This window comes from Psammomys obesus, unplaced genomic scaffold (genome assembly GCF_907164565.1).
Source record: "Psammomys obesus unplaced genomic scaffold, mPsaObe1.curated_primary_1811, whole genome shotgun sequence".
Taxonomy (NCBI): domain Eukaryota; kingdom Metazoa; phylum Chordata; class Mammalia; order Rodentia; family Muridae; genus Psammomys; species Psammomys obesus.
The window spans coordinates 138,949-161,582 of NW_026596225.1; the positions used below are offsets into that span (position 1 = coordinate 138,949).

At 41.3% G+C, this 22,634-nt stretch overlaps 1 protein-coding gene across 2 annotated transcripts; it reads right to left on the bottom strand.

Moving 5' to 3' along the window:
• Positions 1-1,995: 1,995 nt before the first annotated feature.
• Positions 1,996-21,036, bottom strand: Hmgcs1 (3-hydroxy-3-methylglutaryl-CoA synthase 1). Of its 2 annotated transcripts, XM_055595752.1 has the most exons (11): positions 20,943-21,036; positions 15,653-15,711; positions 10,187-10,644; positions 9,696-9,821; positions 8,805-8,969; positions 7,443-7,608; positions 6,289-6,459; positions 5,602-5,708; positions 4,905-5,030; positions 4,560-4,723; positions 1,996-3,697 (listed from the first exon to the last, which is right to left on the bottom strand). In XM_055595752.1, the coding sequence occupies exons 3-11, from the start codon at positions 10,632-10,634 to the stop codon at positions 3,608-3,610; spliced, it is 1,563 nt and encodes a 520-aa protein (XP_055451727.1). In that variant the 5' UTR covers positions 10,635-10,644; positions 15,653-15,711; positions 20,943-21,036; the 3' UTR covers positions 1,996-3,607. The 2 variants fall into 2 exon arrangements, with proteins under 2 accessions (XP_055451727.1, XP_055451726.1); XM_055595751.1 differs by lacking the exon at positions 15,653-15,711 and having other exon boundaries at positions 20,943-21,004.
• Between the last annotated feature and the right edge of the window lie 1,598 nt (positions 21,037-22,634).

Sequence of the window (22,634 nt, forward strand, 5' to 3'; positions counted from 1 at the left end):
CTCTTTTGCAACCTGTCCACCCTTGCCTACTGCGCTAGCTTCACTTGTTGGTCTGTCCCTGTCTTCCCGTCAATCCCTAACTTTCACAAAGAAGAATGGTAACAATTTAGCAGTGTCCAGCCTTCAGATGAAACCTTGGGCCTCAGTGCAGTTTCCTTCCATAGCATGCCCTGACACCTTGTTTTAAAGGCTGACTTTCAGTATGCCTTTAATAAGTGGTTGACTGGCTTGGGGCTATCATGCTGTGTCCCAGGATTCCTAAGTAGGTAGTAATCTTGTTCAGGTGTTGTAGTAAAATAAATTATGAGTGTTGGGCTATATATTAGCCCTATTACTATCATGGCAGTATTACCTAACCCACTACCGCAAATAATAAGACACAGACACCTGCTAGATTTTATATTACCTTGGGCTAGGCAGACATTTTACTTGCAGTCTTAATATCCTCACCATCCATCTCCCAGCCCCCATCCAATGCCATCCCCCTATCCTCCTCAACTGGTCTTTCATCCATAATCCCATGGTACTTGCTTATATTCCTCATCTGGGTTCTTTTCATGCCACTATTGGAGTCCCTCCTCCCAGGCCATGTGGTTTCTTCTCCCATCATGGTGTCTTCCTTTTTCCTTAGCCCGTTTCCCGTGATTTTCTCAAAAGCCCCGGAACCCTAGCCATGCCTACTCCATTCTGCCCTGCCCACGTATAGGATGTTTAAGCAAATCAGGTATGTCTTAGCCAGGTTTACAAAAACAAGGACAAGTGTATCTGGCGGACAGTAACCAGATCTTTAGGGCCAGTAATTAGCATCAGACCAACCTCCAACATTCAGGTGACCCACAGAATATGCTTTGTCTTCCTCCCACCCCTACAGATGACCCGTCTTAGCAGTGAAGGTTGCTCCCACACATCACGTTTCCATAACCCTGTTTGCCAAAACAACAGTGTTATCAGTGTTGCAATCCCTTTGCCTGGGGGATTCTAGACTCTTCTTCTCACAGAAGTATGTGGGAACAAGCTGCCACAGGAATCCACAAAACTCAATGCTGGTAAACAATGCTTGCTCCTGATTAAGTGAACTATTGTCCTGCTTTAGGAAAAACAAAACAAAAAAACAAAAACAAAAAAAATTACAACTATTTTATTTGAAATCCTCTGCATCAAATTACTGCCTCAACAAAAATAATTTTGCACAAAGAATCTCAGATCAGCTACTTCTTCCTACAACCAATTAAGAAAATAAGACAAAAACCAAGAGGAACCTTAAGAGCAGCTCTTCAAAAGCTTGAAGAAAGATTTTACTTTGACATTAAGATCACTGATTTCTGCCTGGGCATGGTAGCACATGCCTGCAATCCCAGCATTTAGGAGGTGGGAGCAAGGGAATTAGATGATTAGGCTAGTCTACATAGGAGCCTGTCTCAAAGAAAACAAAATCATATCATTTAAAATCAAAGATCCTGCTATAACCTTTGCTGTTTTAACTTCTCAGTGTTTTCAGGAGATTCCAAGCAGCAAACAAAAGATGAGCTTTCAATATGTCACAGGAAGATCACAAGTAACTGTTTCTGTATTTAGCATGAAGCTCAATATCTAGAAAAAGACAACGCAGATTCCCCACAGGATACAGGAAAGCTGTAGTTCTTAGGATCCGAGAGTATGCAAGAAAAGCAACCTAAGATAACCCTGGACAAAGGCAGAGTGCTAGAACAGGGGAGCAGAAACTGAAACAAATATGTCCTGAATCTAGATCCAAAATGATAACATGAGCTGCTCTGCAGAATAATCTGTTTCCTAATTTGTAGAACCCTAAAAGGAGTGGCAAGGCTACATGGGATCTACTTTATTTCTGGCATGAGTAGAGGGCGTTGCTTAGATTGGGTTTGGAAATGTTTGAAGAATAGCAAATGAGTAATGAACAGAAGGCTCACATTTAAAAATAGCTATTTGCTGACTCCATGACCAAATTGTTGGCTCAGAAAAGAACACTCAAATATCTGAAATATTTGTCTAAAACTTTATTTCAAAGTTATTCACCTTACTATTAGTAAGGTGTACTGTTAATGCTCAGTGCCAGTGTTGCCAGGCTTGCCCATTGCCGGCAATGGACTCTGAGAAAACCCACTTCTTGGCACCCAAACATTAAATTACTCTTTTCAAAACATACAGAACTCTCAGTACTTGCAAAAGGATTACATGCACCATTTCCCCACCATTCTTTAAATCTGAACTTACATTATTCATCTATAGCAGTGAATGTTACAATGAAATCATTTAAACAAATTAAAACTGTACAAATCAAAATCCTACTAGTTAATATTGACAAGAATATCTTACAAATACTACATTACATATCAGCTTGCAATCTGAAACATCACACACTCATGTGTTTTAGATAACTGAAACTTCACAGAATTGGACAGCAAATAAAGTTTAAAAAATTTAGTTCTGTACATTAGTTCCAACTATCTCTAGTTTATAATCTATAATGACATGAGGCTCATGTCATTGTTCAGCACCAAAATCACCCAGAGAACTGTCTAATGAATTTTCTTATTTATCTCATGTGGTAGTTTTTGTTGTTTTTAAAGTGAAAAGTTTAGGAAAAAACATTAGAACTTCTACTTCTAGATCTTAAAGTGAATATTCCTTTTGGCTAGTCAGATTATGTGAAAATGTGGGTTAATTTTTTTTGTTTCCATTGAACAAATACAAAAACAAACAAAACACAAAAATACACAAACCACAAAGGAAAAAAGGTGTCCTGGGAATTTAGGATGTCAGTCCATTAACTGTATCTGTAACACTGTAGCCTAGTATGCCTGTCCCTGTCCCATCCTCCCTCCTTTACACTTATCCTCATGGGTGAGGTGCTCAGGACTGCAGCAAGCCTCCTCACACCAGCTCAGTGCTGCTGGGTGTGACCTGGCCAGAAGCAGCTCCCACAGCCATGCCCACAGCATCCAGGTGAACCTACTGGCTGTGATGGAGGCCTGCATCTTTCTGCTCACGTGATTGCAGTTAACCTTAACCTTCCTCACTGATGGTCATCAGATTCTAGAGCCACAGCCCTTTTCCCTCGTCAGGATTTACAAATCTTCAGAAAAGAGAATGCCTACCTTGCAATTTTCAAGCAGGGTTTGTGCGTAACATTTAAATTTCACAATCCCCAACCTAGAAAAGTTTTTCCAAAAGCTACAGGTATTTTTTTTATTTAAGTATAAAATTCTTAGACATTAAAAAAAAGAAAGAACAAAAAAACCAACCAATTTCTAAAAATTAGACACTAGTACCTCCACTTGCTGCCAGAGAAGCAGTCAGTTCACACCATGTTCGAAAGCTAAACTGCATGCATACAAACGTCCAGAGAGGTATGAAGTTTTACAGAGCCCTTTACATCATTGCAGTACATTCACCATTGGCCAGCACAACAGGAAGTGTATTAGCAAATTCAGCAGAGACTCCAAAAACACAAGTTTTCTAGGCTCCATATCAGTTACATTACAAGAACATGTAATCTGTAAAATTGTCCCAAGACACCCACTCCTTCAACCGTTTCCATCCCCCATCCCAGCCCCAAACACTGTGAAGCCGTCTGGCCACAGAGCTCTTAGTGTTCCCCGTTACTGATGACAGCTGATTCAGATTCTGCTGCGGTTGCAGGAAGTCTTGGCACTTTCTTAGCAGGGCTTGGAATATGCTAAAATAAAAAGAAAACAATTGTTGGCTTCTATAATTTTTCCTCTAAAAGTCATAGAGCTAATACCTACAGAGAAGCCAATAAAGGACACACTCAGAGGCTGACACTGACAGACTGTATAAAGCTTTCCAAGGAGCGCTAAGCACCCAGTCTTGCCCTTGCAATGAGATGAGTATGCAGTTACTCCTGCGGTGAGGAGCGCCTTCCAAGACTGCCTCTCATAACATCTTAAATTCACAACTCAGAAGCTACCTCGATGTGCTTCCTATTTGATTTAACAGCAAGAAGATCATACACTCATCAGATTATAATAAACAGAAAAAAAAATAAAAATAAATAAACAGTAACGCTAAGGTTGAAATTCTTCATTTGAACCTGGCTTTCCCACTGACTTCTATAATCCTGAGTGATGAGACTTCTTGGGGCCTTACCTTGAAATTGTAAACTTCAAAGAGGTTAGTATAAGGTTTGTAAGGATTATAAAAGGAAATGTTAAGTAAAGTGCCTAGCAAATAACAGGAATTCAGTCTATTGTGTCGCTTCTGAAAAGGTCTCGAGAGAAATGAGGGACTTAGCATCCTCCCTCCATATTGATTACTGGCCCGTAAGATACAAATGAGCCTTCTCTCAACCAAATTTCCTCTCAGTTCTAGTTTCTTGATAAACCTAGTACTTAGCACATCTTCTACAGCTGAAAAAAGGCGAAGATGGACTCTGAGCCCAGACCTTGCTCTGAGTCACTCTGCTTTCCTGACATTTCTTTAAGTTATACTTCTGTTAGGGCTCTCAAACCCAAAAACATGAGAGTGAAAACGTCTTATATCCTGCCAAAGAAGAGGATTAACAAAGTGAGTTTACTAACCTCTGTTGCTGTGTTTGAATGCACAAGTCCCACACCTTCATCCAAATTGTGATCATTTGTGGAGGGGCGCCTGGCATAAGTTCTTCTGTGCTTTTCATCCACTCTGACTAGGTACCATGTTCCTTCAAAGAGTGAATCTATTGAACACTGGGGAATATAGTTGGCTGAAAGGAAAGCAGAATATCAAAAATTACGTATGACATGACCCATCTGGCAATCACACTAAACAGAATTTTAGTATCTCTACAATTTTCCCTGACATCACATTGGTACTAAACAAAGCCTTGCTATATTTTTGCCTTGTGTATGTTTAACATGACTATAGGTCTCAACACAGCGTATTACCTAGGTGATGTGTGTCCTCTCTGAGCTTCATGTTTTCAGCAAAGACATCTGGTGCCACACACGTTCTTGAGTCAAGCCTTGACTTGAGATCACATAAACTTGCTGTTATTTTGTCAAGAGCTGACCCTAAAAGAGCAAATAAGTTCAACGTTAAAAGACTAAGAATAGCATGTCTCAAGGAAACTTAATAAAGTGTTGCCAAATGCAAATTACTTCTTATCTATTTTAAAAACTACTGTCTATGTTTAACTAAAATATAGATGGTTTTTGATACAACTTCCTACCACCCCTGACTAGACATTCTTTAGTATCAGGTAGCCCATAAGCTAAGAAACACGTGGGATTTGAAACTACAAATAACTTTTCTATAGCCAATCCTCAGTATAATTTTCAATGATGCCAAGTTTTCCCTCAGTATTTTTGTTCCTTCTTTCTCAAGGAAAGCACAAATGTTTGCTTCAATATAGTCAAAACCACAAGGGGGAAAATTCAGAGTATTATCTATTAAGTATTATCTATCTACAGGGTAAAGAGTAAAAAAAAAAAAAAAAAAAAAAAGAAAAAAAAAAAATCTAAGGAAAGAAGTAATGAAATGAGAGTGGAATGCTCTCCCAAGAGTGACTAATGCTCACCTGAGAAGGCGCTGGAGCAACCTCCCCACAGTGGGGCTGCAATGTGCTCTTGCTAACCGACTCACCTGGTGTGGCATCTTGTGTGACTTTAAGAGAGTACAGAGTGGCAGCCAAGCCTGAACCATAAGAGAACACTCCAATCCTCTTCCCCGCCAACTGCTGAGGCGAGTACCTGTGAAAGGGAATGGGGCGCACTTAACAGGTATAAGCTACCGTGTGCCAGAGGTCACACAGGCAGTCCTCAGCTCAACACAGGATCTAACTTGAAGCTTTGGTCTTTGTTTACTTTGAGACATCGTCTCCCGACATAGTCTAGGCTGAACTTGCACTAACAATCTTCCTGACTCAGCCTCCTGCATGTTGGGATTATACGTGTGTGCCAGCATTCCCTGCCCACTTTAATGTTTTCAATGATCTATGAGTTTTAATACTGCAGTAAGCGATCTGACTTGAAGTTTCAGTGCTAGAGTACAATCAGAGCAAAAGCTTACATCTTTTAGGGAATTATGGGATTTAGTAAAATTATTAAACCACCAATAAATCATCAGTAGGGACTTGTGGTTCAACTGTAGGTAAATAATAATAATAAAACCATGGAAACAAGAGCCAGGAAAGCCCACAAGACATTGACAAATCCTCAGGGAAGAGCTGCAGCCTCCCTTGTCCTTCATATCAGCAGACAGAAGTGGAGCAGACCTGAAGACACATTCTCATTCAGAAAAGGGGAGTCAGGGACCGAGATCTATACTTACTGTGCCAGAACAGAAGCAAGAGAGCCATACACAGATGATGTGTACATGTTGCCATTTTGATTTGATACAAGCAAAGACGCCTTTGTCTTCTGGTTAAATAGCTCAGAACTAGCCTTCATAAATGCCTTTTCCACATCTCTGTCGAAGTAAGTATCTTCTAATTTAACGTCCCTGAAGCATTATATTAAAAGAGACAATTACATAGCACTTAAATACCATCCTTTTGCTTTATTAGTAATTGTCCTAACTAATATTCAAATCTGTGAATATACAGGGTCTTGTTTTGCATTTACAAAGAGCCAGGGAGCAACACTGTCAGTGTATAAATGATGCTAGCCTGCTGTACAGGTCTTCTGCCTAACATTGCTGTAGTCAAGTAAAGACAACTTGATACTGACAGGCAAATAGATCAACAACTCTTTAGCACTTTAGAGTCACTAAACACAGTATAGAAAGAAGTCTTTCAAATCTAGTGGTGTTTATCAATTTAGCTCAAAAGGTCGCATTATAGGAATTAAGCCTTGAAAAGTCAAATAGAAGTTCCTCGGATGGAGAGAACAAGAATGTTAACATGTGCAGCATTCTAGGAGTCTAAGACATGATCACGGGATCCCTGCTGACTGGTGAGGTGCAGGATGAGGCATGACTGCAGAAGGAAGGCATGACTGAAGAGAGGTGGGGAGCTGTGCCGAACACTGGTGTCTCTGTGATCACATTACTGTGCTGGTAACAAGGTGACTGGAACTAAAAACAGAAATCAGAAATGACTAATGAATTTGTGTGGGTAAGCCAGCTACTACCTCTCTAAGAGCCATGTTTTCATTGATGACATAGATTAGATTAGAATAGAATTTTTCTTTTCTTTCTTTCTTTTTTTTTCTTTCTTTCTTTCTTTTTTTTTGTTGTTGTTGTTATTGTGGCTTCTTTGAGACAGGGTTTCTTTCTCTGTGTAGCCCTGGCTGTTCTGGAATTCACTTTGGAGACTAGCTTGGTCTCAAACTCAGAGATCCATCTGCCTCTGCTGCCCAAGTGCTGAGATTAAATGCAGCAGCACCACTGCCCAACTGGAATAGAACACTTTTGACTCTACTTGTCAGATCTATACAAATAAACTCATATAATATAAAAATAATCATACCATAACAGCTTCTTACCCAAAGGCTTCCAGGCCACTGTAAATACTGTTTTTATCTCTGTTTTGATCATTAAGAAAGTCATTCAGAAACATCCGAGCTAGAGATTTCTGCACCAGTTTACAGTACGGTGAGTGAAAGATCATGAAGCCAAAATCATTCAGGGTAAAATCTTTATCATTTCCCTCTGAAACATAAGACCAAGAAATGATGATAGCCCCACGGAAGCCAGGACCTTTACAACTTGAGTTTAGAGCTAGGATGTTTGTACCCTTACTTAAGTTTAAGAATTAGGACAAGTTTGTGCATTACACTCCAAAGAGAGCAGAGGGGATGGCAACAGAAGAGGCCACCTGCCCTGTGTACTTAAATAGCAACTCCAAATCCTAACGAAATCTCTCAGTAGTTTGAAATGTGTAATTAAATAAGTCACTCAGCTATAAATGACTGTAATGCTGATTTTTCAAATGCATTAATTTGCAGCATGGGTAATTTCACAGGACTTCTGTTTCTGTTCAGCATATGCACATACAAAGTTTACTTACTGTGGGATTCTAATCACTGGCCCCTTAAAAACATACTGCTAAGCCTGATGTGGTAGACATACCTGTAATTCTAGCACCGGGGAGCCTCAGATAGAAGGATCAGGAGTTTGAGGCCAGTGTAGGTTATAAAACCACTGTATCTCAAGAAACACTACTGTTAAATAATGACATTCAAAACATAGTGCTAAGTATGTATAAAATACGCACCATCCTGTTACATATTCAACTATAAAACAGTGTACTATTATATATCGCTAGAATGGTTCTTGTTTGTGGCTACTACAGCCCTTAATACTTGTTATGATTATATTTTTAACCCTTTCATCTCTAAGAACACAAATTGTAATCAGGAAAAAGTACTTATTTATCTATTATTTAGGGTTTTTTTAAGACAGGGTTTCTCTGTGTAGCCTTGGCTGTCCTGGACTTGCTTTGTAGATCAGGCTGGCCTCAAATGCACAGAGATCCACCTGCCTCTGCCTCCTTGAGTGCTGAGATTACAGGTGTGTGCCACTGCGCCCAGCTGAGGAAGTAATTTTTTAAACAGCTGCCTCTGGAAAATAGCTGAAAACTAAAACCTCATTTAATACTTTTCTCAAAAAATAAAGTTCAAATCTCTTTTGTAATGTAATTGATAAATCAACTTTTTAGGAATAGCTCTGCAGAAATACTTATGCCTTCACCAAAATTAACACCTTCCCCAAGACTATGAAGTGGTAATGATATTATCGGAAGTTGTTCACAAAGAAGCTTCTTGCTACAGCTGCTTAACACATTATTACACGGCCCTTTGGATACCAGAATCTAGTACAAGAAACTGGGTTGGAGGACAGCCTACCTTTCTGCCACTGGGCACGGATCTTCTTGCGGTAGACAGAGTAGCAGCGGTCCAGTGCACTGAGGTAGCACTGGATGGAGAGCTTTCCATCTACTACAGGATATTCAGAGAGCATGTCAGGCTTGTAGAAGTCGTAGGCATGCTGCATATGTGTCCCACGGAGTCCTGTAAGAACAAAAGATGCTGACACAGTCTTGCTATTATTCGCATTTTTGTAGTTCACTGTCTTATCTAAGGGCTCTCCTCAACCAATCAACCCTCAGCACTTCAATACAGGAAGTGCTGTACAAGGTGAAGCCAACATAATTTAAATAAAACTTAGCAGCACCGTGGGCAAGTTTCCTAAATGAATCTAACTAGGAGATGAGGCTGGAATCCTACAGATAAAGGAACTTATAAATGACTGTGGGCACATTACTACTCTAAGTTAGGTTTTCAACTCTACCTCAGCCCATTTTACTTCTTTGTAAAGGGAGGACAACTCTACCTTTTGGACAATATTTACAAAGATAAAGTGATACAGAGAGAGCACTTGGCAGCCAATAAACATGCAGCAACTGGTAGCTTCTACTACTATATTCAAATTTCTCAGAATATTGTCAGTAAGTAAATATAAATAATTAATAAATATAAATAAATAAGTCTGCTATCACAGACCTGCAATCCCTGGTATTTAGAAGCCAAAAGACCACCAAAATTGCAGGCCTGCTTAGGTTACAGAGAGAGCTCAAGGCCAACCTGCAGAACTTAGTGATAGCCTATGCTGAAATTTAAAAAATAATTTGGGATAAAGCTCAGACATAGAATGCTTGCCTAACAGGCACTGGGCCTAAAGTTCAAGCCCAACACCACAAAAAACAAAAACAAACAAACGTATTCTCAAACACTCACCTCGGTCAAAAATTAAAGGAGCATTTGGCCCAATTAGCATAGCCACAGCTCCAACTCCACCTGTAGGTCTGGCATTTCCTGTGGCATATATAGCAATGTCTCCTGCAACTACCAGAGCATATCGTCCTGAAAAATGTAATTCAAAGTGGCCAAATTAAAAAGCATGCAAGTAAACTTAAGCCTGTTATATTTCCCCAGAATATGCTTTCCCCATATGGGAAAACAAAAAACCAAAAAGCACTCATTTTTTCCTGTTATTCTTCCATAAACTAAACAATTCATTTAAACAAGTCAAAAGTCAATCATCTTTTTAATGTGTTTGGTAGTGTAACTGGTAGTAGTTTGCACACAGTGCTCACTGACTAAACAGCCATTGCAGGACTGGAGATACTATTCTGTTATCAGAGAACCTGGGCTCTGCCCTCAAGAAGGGCTTTTTGCCTGTGCATGTGTGCTTCTGTTTATGTTTCAGAATGCAGACATGGACATACCATCCCAAGAGCTAGATTCAATCCAGTTCACGGCGTTGAAGACTGCAGCTGTGCCTCCATAGCACGCATTAGTTGTATCTATCCCTTCTATATCTGTATTCCCAGACTCCTCAAACAGCTGCATCAAATTGGACTTCACTGATTTTGACTTGTCGATGATTGTCTCTGTTCCGACTTCTAGCCGCCCAATGCAATCATAGGAGAGGTTGTTTCTCTCCATCAGATTCTGAACCACAGTCAGGCAAAGAGAGTTGATGTCCTCACGATCTGTGCAGAAGCCCATCCTGGCCTGGCCCAGGCCAATGGTATACTTCCCAGCATCTACACCATCATATTTTTCCAACTCTGCTTGATCAACATACTGAGAAGGAAAGTAGATCTCCAGGGCAACGATTCCCACATCCTTGGGCCAACAAGCTTCTGCATTCAAAGGAAGTGACCCAGGCATGGTGAAAGAGCTGTTCAAAGAAAAATTAAAACATGGCTTTAGATGTTAAGTTGCTGACTTTTCAAGTTCAAAGCTGCAAAACAGATGTTGAGAATCTAAAAGTCACCTGCATTACCAGTCTTTCTAGGTTTCTACACTGTACCGGAGGCACTTGCTTATAGAAGTAAAGTAGCAACTTCAGGAAAGGAATATACTTGTTTGTTTGAACTGTAACCTTTTAGAAAGACTTCCTTATTCAAAACTTGAGTTTAAACATGGTTTTTAGAATGGGCTATAGCTTAGAGGCAGAGCACTTGTCTAACATGTACAAGACCCTGGGTTCAATCCCTAGCAACACACACACACACACACACACACACACACACACACACACACACACAGCAAGTTTTCAATACGATTTTCCTTAAAAAATTATAAAAATAAAATGATGATTTAAAAGTATGACTGACAGGGGCTGGAGGGATGGCTTAGCAGTTAAGAGCATTTGCTGCTCTTCCAGAGGACCTGGGCTTCATTCCTAGGACCCACATCAGGCAGCTACAGTTCAAGGGCATCTTTGCCCTCTGACCGCCACTGGGACCTGGACTCCAGTGATGCACATACACCCATGAAAACACAAAGAGACACACACACACCAACCAACCACAAATAAATAAATAAAATCTGAAAAAATATATGAACAATCAATCAAGGAGAATATTTATTTCTGAACACCCTCAAAAAGTAAAAACAAATCAGCCATTGTCTAGATGACTTGCCAAAAAAAAAGCAAAAATTGCTAGCTCTTCAGACCACGGGGTTAGTCATTTGACCTAGGAGGCTCAAGGTCTTTAAAACGTGTATTTATCAAGAAATTAAAAAAAAATAAATACATCAGTCTGGATGTTTCCGGCAGGGTGTGTGCGGAGGGGCTTGTTTTACTGGAAGTAGTTACAAATGTCCTGGCTTGCTGTGAAGAGAAGCCATGAGACTACAACTCAGCTTCACATTAGGTATAACTGGGCAAAGCTGCTCAGGAAACAGAATTTTAGTTCTCCACCCATCTAGACATTTAGTGTGCCAGTTACCTAACCAAACCTTTTTGCTATCTGCGGCAGCATCTGTCAACCTACCATTAATCTGATATTAACAGTGAAAAGTCAAATCCACATCACCTGTCCTTTGCCACTCTGAAAACTATGGTTTAATGTTAAAACAGAGTAAAAGTATATGTTATTCCTACAGTGAGTTAATTATTGAGATCTTGAGGGAATATCAAAAGCAGAAAAGTTTGGTTCTTAGAATATGAAACATCTTTATAGCACCAAAGTCTTAAGTTATGACTATATTAAAACCTAAAAAATAAGCACCTACCTAACAGCTAAGTTACAAGATTTTACTTTTTTGAGAGGATCTTATTCTATACCCCATACTAGTCTGAAATTCAAGGCAATCCTTTCATTTCAGTCTCAAGTGCTAGGATTAAAGGCGAGCACAGCCACCATGCCTGGCAGTTGAAGATGTGGTCTTCAGAAGGGCAAGTCCTAAGGGTAGGGTTAGCACCCTAGCATTTCTGGAGGTGAGCTGAGCCGTTATGGACTGAGCCATCTCTCCAGCCTGGATTGGCGCCCTTACAAGAAAACATCAGAGAGCTGGTTCAAGTCTGCATGCATGCATTCTGTCTCTGCCATGTAAGGTGATGACAAGAAGGCAGCCATCTCCAATCCACAAAAGAGCCTTAACAAAGAAGGCTCGTGTACCTTTCACTGTATTCAAGAACTTTAAAAAAAAAAAAAAAATCTGTTGCTTAATCCTTCCATACTGTGCAGACTATGGTACTATTTTCATATGGCACTAATTTGTTATAGTAGATTAATAGACCCGAGTGACCTCAACTAAGTCCAAATGCCTTTTAATGCCTTTTAATGCCTTCATGTATTTTACCAAGCATAGTAAGTATGTATTATGCAATGGGAGAGTAACAATAGCTAAATGTACTAATTTGCCAATATATCCTTGAGGACCTAAATTAACTGATGCTGCCCCAACGCTCAATACATTAAGACAAAACCAAAAACAAACTAGTATCATCAGCAACGGTTAGACCCAGAAGCATATATTATAATACAAGGGGTTTACTGAGGTAATGGCCTAGTAAGAGGGTAGAGAAGTGTTCACCTCCCGACCTCCTAGATCTTCAGCTTCTTTTCTGTGTCTCAAAAGGAACGTGCACACCTTTCTAGACGAGAGGCATATGACATACTTACTCTGTCTTCACCTGGTGCTACTATAGAAGCTCTCTAACAATCCATGGTTATCCAGAGTTGGTGTCCACTTCACTACACTGAGGTTGACATGAAGACACAATGAACTGTCCATTACCAGACACAGATTTTCAATTAAGTCCTTGGTATAACCCACAGCAAAAAAGTTCTAAAATTAGCATTAATGCTTGTCTTTAATCCCAGCGGTCAGAAGGCAGAGGCAGGCAGATTTCTGTGAGTTTAAGATCAGCCTGATCTACAAAGCAAGTTCCAGGACAGCCAGGACTGTTATATAAAGAACTCCTGTCTTAAAAAACCAAAAATAAACAAACAAATAAATGACAAAAGAACCAATATAAAGGGTCCTGAATTCAATTCCCAGAACCCCAAAGAACAAAAAAGTAAACAAAGAGAGAAGCCAGTCCATACCCTTAGCATGTAGGTAACCAGTCCACAGACTACCTTCTTATAAGTGACCCCTGCAGAGGCAGTAGGGTGACCTCCTCCTTTTCCTTCAGACTCTTTTCAACCCTTCAAACTGCTTGCAACATGAAGAAAACATGTTGCCTTTGCCCACTGGCTTGCAATGCTTTTGGAAATACAATGAACAAAAACATACTTTGTAATGTACTTTCTCACTAGTAAATTTAGTGAAGATTTGAGAATATATTGCTGCTAAATACCAAATCACCCTTCACAAGGTATCAAGTTCATGACTGTGTGTGTGTGTGTGTGTGTGTGTGTGCGCGCGCGCGCACACACACACACAAGCGCATGTTCATATAATGTGTGTGTTTTCTGTCTAATTTGGTCACTAGTATCCATTCTTGAAGAATTTCTAGTAGCTAAGATATTTTAAATATGTTCCTGGTAAACAAATATCAAATTTGAAATACAACAGATATAACTTAGAGGAAACGAACAAACAAACAACACCCAGCTAAAAAGCGTATGAAGAATGACAGCAGAGAAGAAAATGGAATCATTGCTTGATGGCATTTACAACAGAAATTTGATAAAACTTTCAGCCAAAAATGTTACTGTTGGGTCTCCTATTAACCATGTGCTTTTACAGCCTCCCAAATGCCAAAATAGAGCAGATATAAATTGGTGGTGGGAATATAAAAAACCTAGCTAAAGTTCAAAACGCTTGAATTATAGTTTGTTGGCTCCTTATCCAGTCAGAGAATGAGATATTTTGATTAATTCACTATTCATAAAACATACTTTTCTAAGCCATTATGGTGGCACATGCTTTAATCCCAGCACTCGGGGAGGCAGAGGCAGGTGGATCTCTGTGAGTTCAACGCCAGCCCAGTCTACAAAGCAAGTCCAGGATAGCCAGGGCTACACAGAGAAACTATCTTGGAAAAACAACAACAAAACAGCAACAAAAACCCATACGTTTCTAAATAAAATTTGAAAATCTAATAGTTAAAAACATTCATATGGCTTAATTTTCGGTAATAGGAGTAGCACAATGAAGACCCTGTATTTTTAATAAAATACAAAGGTTCCCCTTTCACTCTCAGCTTATTAAAGGAGGCAAAAGGTGCACGTCTGCCACAAAACTAGTTAACTCGGCCAAGCAAGCACCCTCAGAAGGCCCTCTGCTCTCTAAGAGGCCACACCCTCAGAGGACAAACAAAGCTACAAGTCCTAACAAAGTCAGGCAAGAAACCTTCTTAGTACTTTCCTCGGTGACTAAGGGCCAGGCTTTTAGCCCTGGGCCCTAGGCCTATGTAGAGTCTCCTAGCTGAGCTCTCCAATCCACTCCCTGTTCTGTCCCAACCAAATTATGCCTGACAGTTTTCAGCTGCTGCAATCTCAACCTTTTCCTTTATTGTTAAGGGTCGGCATCTTTCTCTTGAGAAATATGTAGCATTACAATAGCTGCAAATAATTAGGGTACTGGTCTAAACACTGCAACTCCTGTCTATTCTCATATAACCTTAACAATTCACCCAGAGCCCAGACGTGTGTCTTTTGAAACTATTTTAAAAAGCGCTATTGAGGGCAGGAGACATGGCTCAGAGGTTAAGAGCACTGACTGCTCCTCCAGAGGTCCTGAGTTAAATTCCCAGCAACCACATCTATAATGAGCTCACAACCAACTATAATGAGATCTGGTGCCCTCTTCTGGCATGCAGGTATACATGCAGGCACAATATTGTATACATAATAAATAAATAAATATTTAAAAAAATAAAATAAAAAGCACTATTGAGATGCAGAATATGGTGTCAAACTACTGAAATCTCAGTTCTTGGGAGGCTGCGGCAGAAAAATTGAATCAGTCTGCAGATAAGATCCTGCCTCAAACTAACAAACAGCAAATAAATAAGTAAAAGCACTTTTGGCAGCCAGGCCTATCTATGATTATTTCAAATTAACTTCTGTGGCTACATTTTATTACCCATATTTTTCATGTTACAAGTAAACACTAACTTTTAAATATAAAAGTTTTTATAGTATTAACTAATTTAATAGTATTAAAAGTTTTATAGTATTAACTAATTTTTAAAGGTAACGTAGTTTTAGGAAAATATGGCTTGAGGTGTGGTGATGCCTTAAATCCCAGCACTTGGGAGGAAGAAGCAGGTGCCTGGTCTACATAGCAAGTTCCAGCCAGGGTGACACATTGCAAGAAAGAAAGCAGCAGCGAGGAAAAAGAAATGAATATATGGCACATACAAACTGCCATTAGCTCTAGGATAAATCCCACCCTCCCAATGGAGAAAACACCTGCCTTAAGAAGCATGACTGGTGCCATACCTGTGTGAAGGACAGAGCGCGGCAGTCTCCAGGTCTGGCACTGTGTCCTCCTTCAGGCACTAGGAGTTTCAAATGAGAACTTTTAAAGTCATAAAGCACTACTACACAATCAAAGACTTCAGATCAAAGAGAGCTACTCAGGGATTTTCTTCTCTATATTATATTATACAAGAATAAAAAACCCACAATTCAACACGTGCTTAGAAAAAATATGGTACTTAAAGTTTATGGACCACTTGCCCTTGATTAGTCCTTATGGAGGCAGGTTTGGCTCTGCAGAGGAACCAACATCACATCACCATTCGGCTACGATGCTGGGAGAGTCACAGTCTTCTCTAAGTGTAGGTTACCAAGAATCAGGATGAAGAAACACAAGTAAACTTCTGGAATACAGACCTACAGTTTTCAGAATTTACGCAATAATTTGTGCCTCTTTGAATCTCAATTCCCTTACCTGTAAAAAAAAGGAACAGCCCTCCCTCCTCTCCCCAGCCCCCTTGAAGGGTGGTGGTGAAGATGAAATGTGTGGGGACTGCTTGGTAAGATCAGTCACCAATACTGCCCCATAGCAGGCAAGGCTCTCAAGTAAGTAAACCTTGAATATGTAAGGGAAGAGATTACGAGGTTTTTACTAGGTTTTGGGGGATTGCTTTGATTACAGCATTATACATACACTTTCAGAAAATAGTTTAGCTTTTATTTTTTATTGTCTCAAATTATGCTTGTGTTCTTTGTAAATAAAGCAGGCGGGGTCAAGACCTTTTCTCAGTAGGGTAGAAAAGGCATTTCTTCCCCATGTTGAGATAAAGTAACTTACAAACATCCTGAAGCCAGGACTGTAATTTGTATCAAAGGCACTTCTGAAAACTTACTATACCCCTCCCTTTCTACTTGTTTATTTTTGCAGTGCTGAGATCAAATCTAGGCCCTCCCTTGGCCAGTCAAATACTGACCACATCCTCAGTCCTCTTTCTATTTTGATTAAACTGGAGAGAAAAAGCAGATGGGAGGAGGAGAAAGGCACACTAATGAGAAGAAATAAGAGTCAGAGAAGGCTGTAGTGCCAATTACAGACAACATAAAAAATCCACATATCTCTGAGAGAAAAGAGGCAGTGAATGGCACAGTGAATGAACCTATCAGAGAGGTTTAAGCTTTTGATTCTATTCTACAGTTGCTGGGAGGGTGCATCGTTAATCTGAAAAACTTGAAACCTTAGCTCAACAGAGTACAATTTTTTGAGTGCTGACATGACCTGTCAGTAAAAAATACATGCAATACTTTAAATACTGTATCTTCAGATTTTGTGTGTAAGGTGTATGTGAAGCATGAATTTCACCTTTAGACTTTAATCTTACCTACAAAAATCAGTTAACATATACATGCACATTTCAAAACATGAAACAGTTTCTTACAGTCCCAAGCCTTTCTAATATATAATATACAATCTGTAGTGCCAAGCTATAAAGAAAGTTATCAGACTATAACATCTTTTCGAATGAATGTGGCTCAGGAAGCAGTTAAAGAATTGCAAGCAGCCACACACCACAACAAATGCTTGGAGACCTGTAAGTCACAATATAGGTATTCTGAATGAGGCTGCTGGGGTTGATGCTGCTTTCTTTGCTGAAATTTACTCAACAGGATTTCTCCTTTTAGTTCACTTCCTAGCAGTGATTCAAACAAGTACACAGAAAAACTAACCTAGTACACACAGTTACCTGGTAAAGTGTAAGCAGTTACTTGCTGCTCTCTCACACTTTTAGTGGAGACAAAACCAGGATATTTAGAACCTTCATCTTTCTTTAGGAGCATATAAGTAAAAATTGCTAGAAAGTCTTTACTGTCACCTGTATACTTGTATAGATCTCCAAATAAAGCACAGCCAGCCCTGTCCACTCTCCCATTCATATTTACTTATTCGTGTGTGTGTGTGTGTGTGTGCGCGCGTGCACATGTATACACGAGTATCTGTTCATGTGCCATGACATGCATGTGAGAGTCAGAGGACAACCTGCCACGATGGCATCTTCTACCAAGTATGTCCTGGGGATTGAACTCAGATCACTAAAACTTGGTGGCAAGATCCCCTCCCCCTTGCTGAACAGTAACTGGGGTGGGGAGTGGGAGTCTCTATTCATCTTTCAGGCTCTCTTCTAATCTAGCTACCTTTTCTAGAAAATTCTCCTAGATAAACCAGTTTTCTAATCAAGGACCTGTATTCCTATACAGATATATCATTCACACTCAAGTCTGCACAGCCTACCCTGTTGAAATATTAGTCACATTTTTGTATCTACGTCGGACAGTCTATTTTGATTTTGTTTGTTTGTTGTTTGAGACAGCGACCCTCTATGCATCCCCTGGCTGTGCTGAAGTCACTATGTAGACTAGGCTGGCCTTGAACTTGCAGAGATCCAAGCACTCACCAGGTACTAGGGTTAAAATGTATGTACCAAGCCCAGCTTGTTTGATTCTTTTGAACTAACTTTTGAGCAGTGCTAAAGACGTTAAAGAACATTTAAGCCAGGCATGGTGGCACATGTCTAATCCCAGCACTCTGGGAGTTAGAAAAAGGCAGATCTCTGTTAGTTCGAGACCAGCCTGGTCTATAACGAGAGTCCAGGACAGCCAAGGTTACAGAGAGAAACCCTGTATAGAATAGAAAAAAAAAAAAAAAAAAAAAAGGCTGAATTTAGAGTTATTCAGGACACATTCCAGGTTTGTTTTTTTCTTCTCCTTAGATTCAAATATTCATAGTAAGTTTTTGCTATCACTTTTGAGATAAGCTAAACTTATTGGGCCAAACAGTGCCTAGGAATTTTAAAGAAACTGGCTCTCTACCACTACTGTTCACAGAAAGGCTAGGCTTGAATCATTCCCAGATCCTAATCTGAACATGTAAGGAGCCCAAACAGAAACAGAAAAGAACATCTGTCAGTGTTTTACTCATTCTCACATGAACCCACACATGTTGCAAAGGATGTGCTTTAAAAAAAATTGTTTCTGAACCAGGTGGTGGTGGCCCATGACTTTAATCCCAGCACTTGGGAGGCAGACACAGGCAGATCTCTGTGAGTTCAAGGCCAGCCTGGTCTACAGAGTGAGCTTCCGGACAGCCAGAGTTACACAGAGAAACCCTGACTAGAAAAACAAAAAAACATGCCAGGAACGGTGGCACATGCCTGTAATCCCGGCACCCAGAAGGCAGAGGCAGGTGGATCTCTGCTGCCAGCCTGATCTACAAAGCAGATCCAGGACAGCCAAGGCTACACAGAGAAACCCTGTCTCAGAAAAAAAAAAAAAACACAAAAAAACCAAAAAACAACAACAACAACAACAACAAAAAGTTTCTCTTTACTGCACAGTTGACAGATATTAAGGATAAATACTTAAAACTCTAGTACTAGCATGCAGCCATTAGCTGGGTAACACACTTCTCAACCCTTTTAATCTAAATATACACAGCTGTCTACTATATGGCTTTCTAAAAGCCAACATTAAGTGGTGAGGTTATGTTCCTTTCTAAATGAAACTATTGTCACTTCTGAGTTCCTTAGCTTACAAAAATGTAAAAATAGATTCTGATACACTGTTCAACCACAAATCCAGTCCCTGGATAATGAAAGGCTCACCCACGGATAAAATCATTCTAGAAGACCCAAAAAATCCCATGTGCCATCAATGTCGTGGATTTTGTATTTCTTTTAAAAATAATGTATCTAGAATCTCAGTTAAAGAAAAACAAACAAACAAAAACCTCAGAAATAAGTCCCTCAGTTAAATGGTAGGAATAAGCCACCAAGAAGGGCATTTATGAAAAACAAAAGTTAAAAGCAAGCCCCAGATGACATGGCCTTTCAATGACTTCAAATTTAATTTTTATACTCTCTCTTCCTCAAGGTCAAGACAAACCTGAGAACTGGGATTGCTGAGGGCACTAAACGGAAGACGTGTTAATTTAGGAAAGAAATATCCACACAGATTAGATACAAAGAAATGGCAGCCTCTCTCTTTCATGAGACAGGGTACCCTTACTCTCTCCATCTCCATTCAAAACTAACTGAAACTTTAAAATCTGATCAAAGAACATGAACTGTTTAGAAGCCTCAAGCTGCAAAGAATCACTTGTAGATACCCATGAGGGACTTTCAGTCTGTCTCCAACATGATGGGATCTGTACAATAAAAATTTAAACCACAGCTTGGAAGAAAAAAAATACATAACTATGAGATTTGCCGTTGTTTAGTATGCTCTTGCTTCTCATGTTTGAACCCTAAAATACAGCAAATGTAGCAGCCATCTGAACACTCCCTGGCACGCCAGATCGCGAGCAGGAGCGAGGGGCTGCAGCTGAGATGGGTAGTGAAAGCAGCCAGAGATGGCCTGAGGCCAAGGCCACAGGGGCAAGCTTGGCAAGGACAACTCCTGCCACCTACTCCCCAGTTCCCTCTTCCAGAATGTTGCAAGGCAATTCTTTCTCTACCACTAATCAAAGAAGGTCATGTTTTCAAAGATTTCCATACACTTAGCCTCGAAACTTCCTTGACTACCTGTGGGCGTAGGGCCATCACATCTTTATCACACTTAGGGCTGGCTGTTATTAACAGGAGATCGTGAACATATTAACAGGAGAGGTTAAGAGGAGGGAGAGGACGGAAAGGAGGCGCGGGGGCGGGGGAGCTCGAGCTCACTAATCTTAGATTTTAAGCAAGCCACGTACCAAAGGTGTCCAGAGCATCAGTCCTCGGCTAGGTCTAAATCGCACCTGAACTGGGGAAAAGTAACCCTGCCCACTTCCTCTCATCAATGCCACAAGCGGAGGCAGGACACACCCCCTGCCAACCTACGAGCCTCCACCTGAGCCTGGGCTTCCCCATCCCTTTGGGGTCCACCATTAACCCGAGGAACGCTCCGACAGCCCAGCTCCCTCGTCATCCCCTGCTGACGACCCCACGTCGGCGGTCACAGCCACCGCTGAGGCGACTCCGACTCCTGACTATGTCATCAGAACACCGGGCCCCCAACGCCCTCTGCCTTTTCTCCGCGCCCCGCCGTCCGCAGCGGAGTCCGGGTCCCCTCCTCCGCCCCGCAGCGGAACCTGATCCCCCGGGCCCTCGCGCCCCCGCGCCAGCCCGCTCCCGGAGCCCCGTCCTCCGGGTCCCCGCCTCAGCCCTGACCGGAGCGCCGCGCCTTCCGGCCTAGTCAAGGACGCCGCCTCCTCCCCGCACTCGCCGCCCGCCCGCGGAGCCTCGGCGTCGGCGGTCCCGCCCGCGCGGGACCCACTCACCCAAACGCGACCGGACCCCGAGCGTGGAAAGCAACGAACCCCGGAGGACAGCCGACAGCGCCTCCCGCCCTCAGCCGCTTTATAGACACCGACCCACCCGACACCGGCACCGCCGGGAGGCGGCAGGGGGCGGGACGGCGGCTCCCTCGGCCAATCACGAGCCTCGGGGTCCCCCCGCAGCGCCCGCCCCCCGGCCCGCTTTCTGCCAATAGGAAGAAAACGAGCGGCGGTGACTCCATAGGGTTTTCCCTCGCGGCCGCGGGGGCGGGGGAAGGGGCGGGGACGAAGTCGGAGGACCTGGGAAGTGGGGTGAGACGGTGACGCGGGGTGGCCCGAGAACTTGCCTGCCAATGACGGGACGGCGAGAGACGGCGAGAGCCAACGGGAGCGGAGTGAGAGGTTCTCTGGCCAATTGAAGGTCAGTGAGAGTAGCTAGGGACCAATGGCGACTTCGCGTCCCACTACTGGGGAGAGATGGTCAAGTGTAGGAGGTGAGCTGGTCCCTGCTTGGGAGGCTGTCAGGTTGCCTAGCAACCACAGCTTAGCTTTTTCTGCAAAATATTTGAAATACTTGAATTCGATCTTGACGCTTTCTAGTTTCCAGAGCTGCAAAGTGCGCCTGTATTACAAATTATAGCGCAAATAATTCACCCAGAATCTCTAAATTTGTAAGTATTCTAAAGTATAAGTATGCCCAATTTAAAACCACCTTGATTATTAGAGAAATTGCTGTTGAGACAATAAGTAAACCTAACGTACGATATTTTAAGGATTAGGCGTCAGTGAAGATGGGTCTTGTTCGAGAAGGGAAATTGATACAGTTTAGTGATGGGGGGGGGTAGGCACTTGGCCGACTACTCTCACCTTATCTCCTGAACTGTGATAGCTACCAAATAAAACTTTTTTTTTTTTTTTTTTTTTTTTTTTCAAGACAAAAAGGGTATCCTAATTCTCAGCATAGTGAACTCAGGGTAAGAACCATCTCACTCCCCCAGAACACAGGAGCAGTTCAAACACTAAAGAATGCTCCTGGAATCTGAAGGATGACAATTACTGCCTTCAGATAGACATAATATACTTGATATAATATACATAATAAACTTGTCTGTATGAAGTCCAGTACTTATATAATGATTATACACCATAAAAGTATTTTAAAAAGCGAAATAAGAATAAATTCTAGTCTCCTGCTCAAATAGAGAAACCATAACACTTAGCTTTGGTGAGAGTGAATAAGGGAGGCTCAGAATTCCATTACCCATCCAAGAATTGTCAATAAGGGCCATTGATGGCAGTAAATTAATTTATCAAATACATGGTGGTAAGAGCAAGTAGGTAGGCTACAGCATACAGGACAAATCTGCTATAGGCTTCAGATGCTATGTAATGGAGGACATTCTTCATTTGGGTTGGAGAAAATAGTTTCCTGCTCTGTTAAAACATGCCAAAGCTTTTACCTAATAGTCAAAAGAAGGGCAGGGCAGTGATACAGAGGTGGGCGGTGAGTGGCTATAAAGGGACTAAAGTTAGCTTAAGATCATTTTGGCCCTGGATCTTCAACATTCAATTCCACATAAACACAAAGGCCTAATCAGCCAGTCTGGAAGATCTTCAGCTGTAGCTCTTTTCAAGAAACTCTGGTTCACATGACCCAGTAACACATTATCAACAGAAGAGTATCAAAATCTGTTG

Bases quoted from the DNA above. Each gene is read 5' to 3' on its own strand.
- Hmgcs1 (XM_055595752.1), bottom strand. From the start codon at position 10,634: ATGCCTGGGTCACTTCCTTTGAATGCAGAAGCTTGTTGGCCCAAGGAT. The intron at 5,709-6,288 runs GTAAGTATAGAT...TCCCTTTCACAG, and splicing joins CTTGCTTCTGTTCTGGCACA to GTACTCGCCTCAGCAGTTGG. The intron at 5,031-5,601 runs GTGAGTCGGTTA...TTGCTCTTTTAG, and splicing joins CACACAAGATGCCACACCAG to GGTCAGCTCTTGACAAAATA.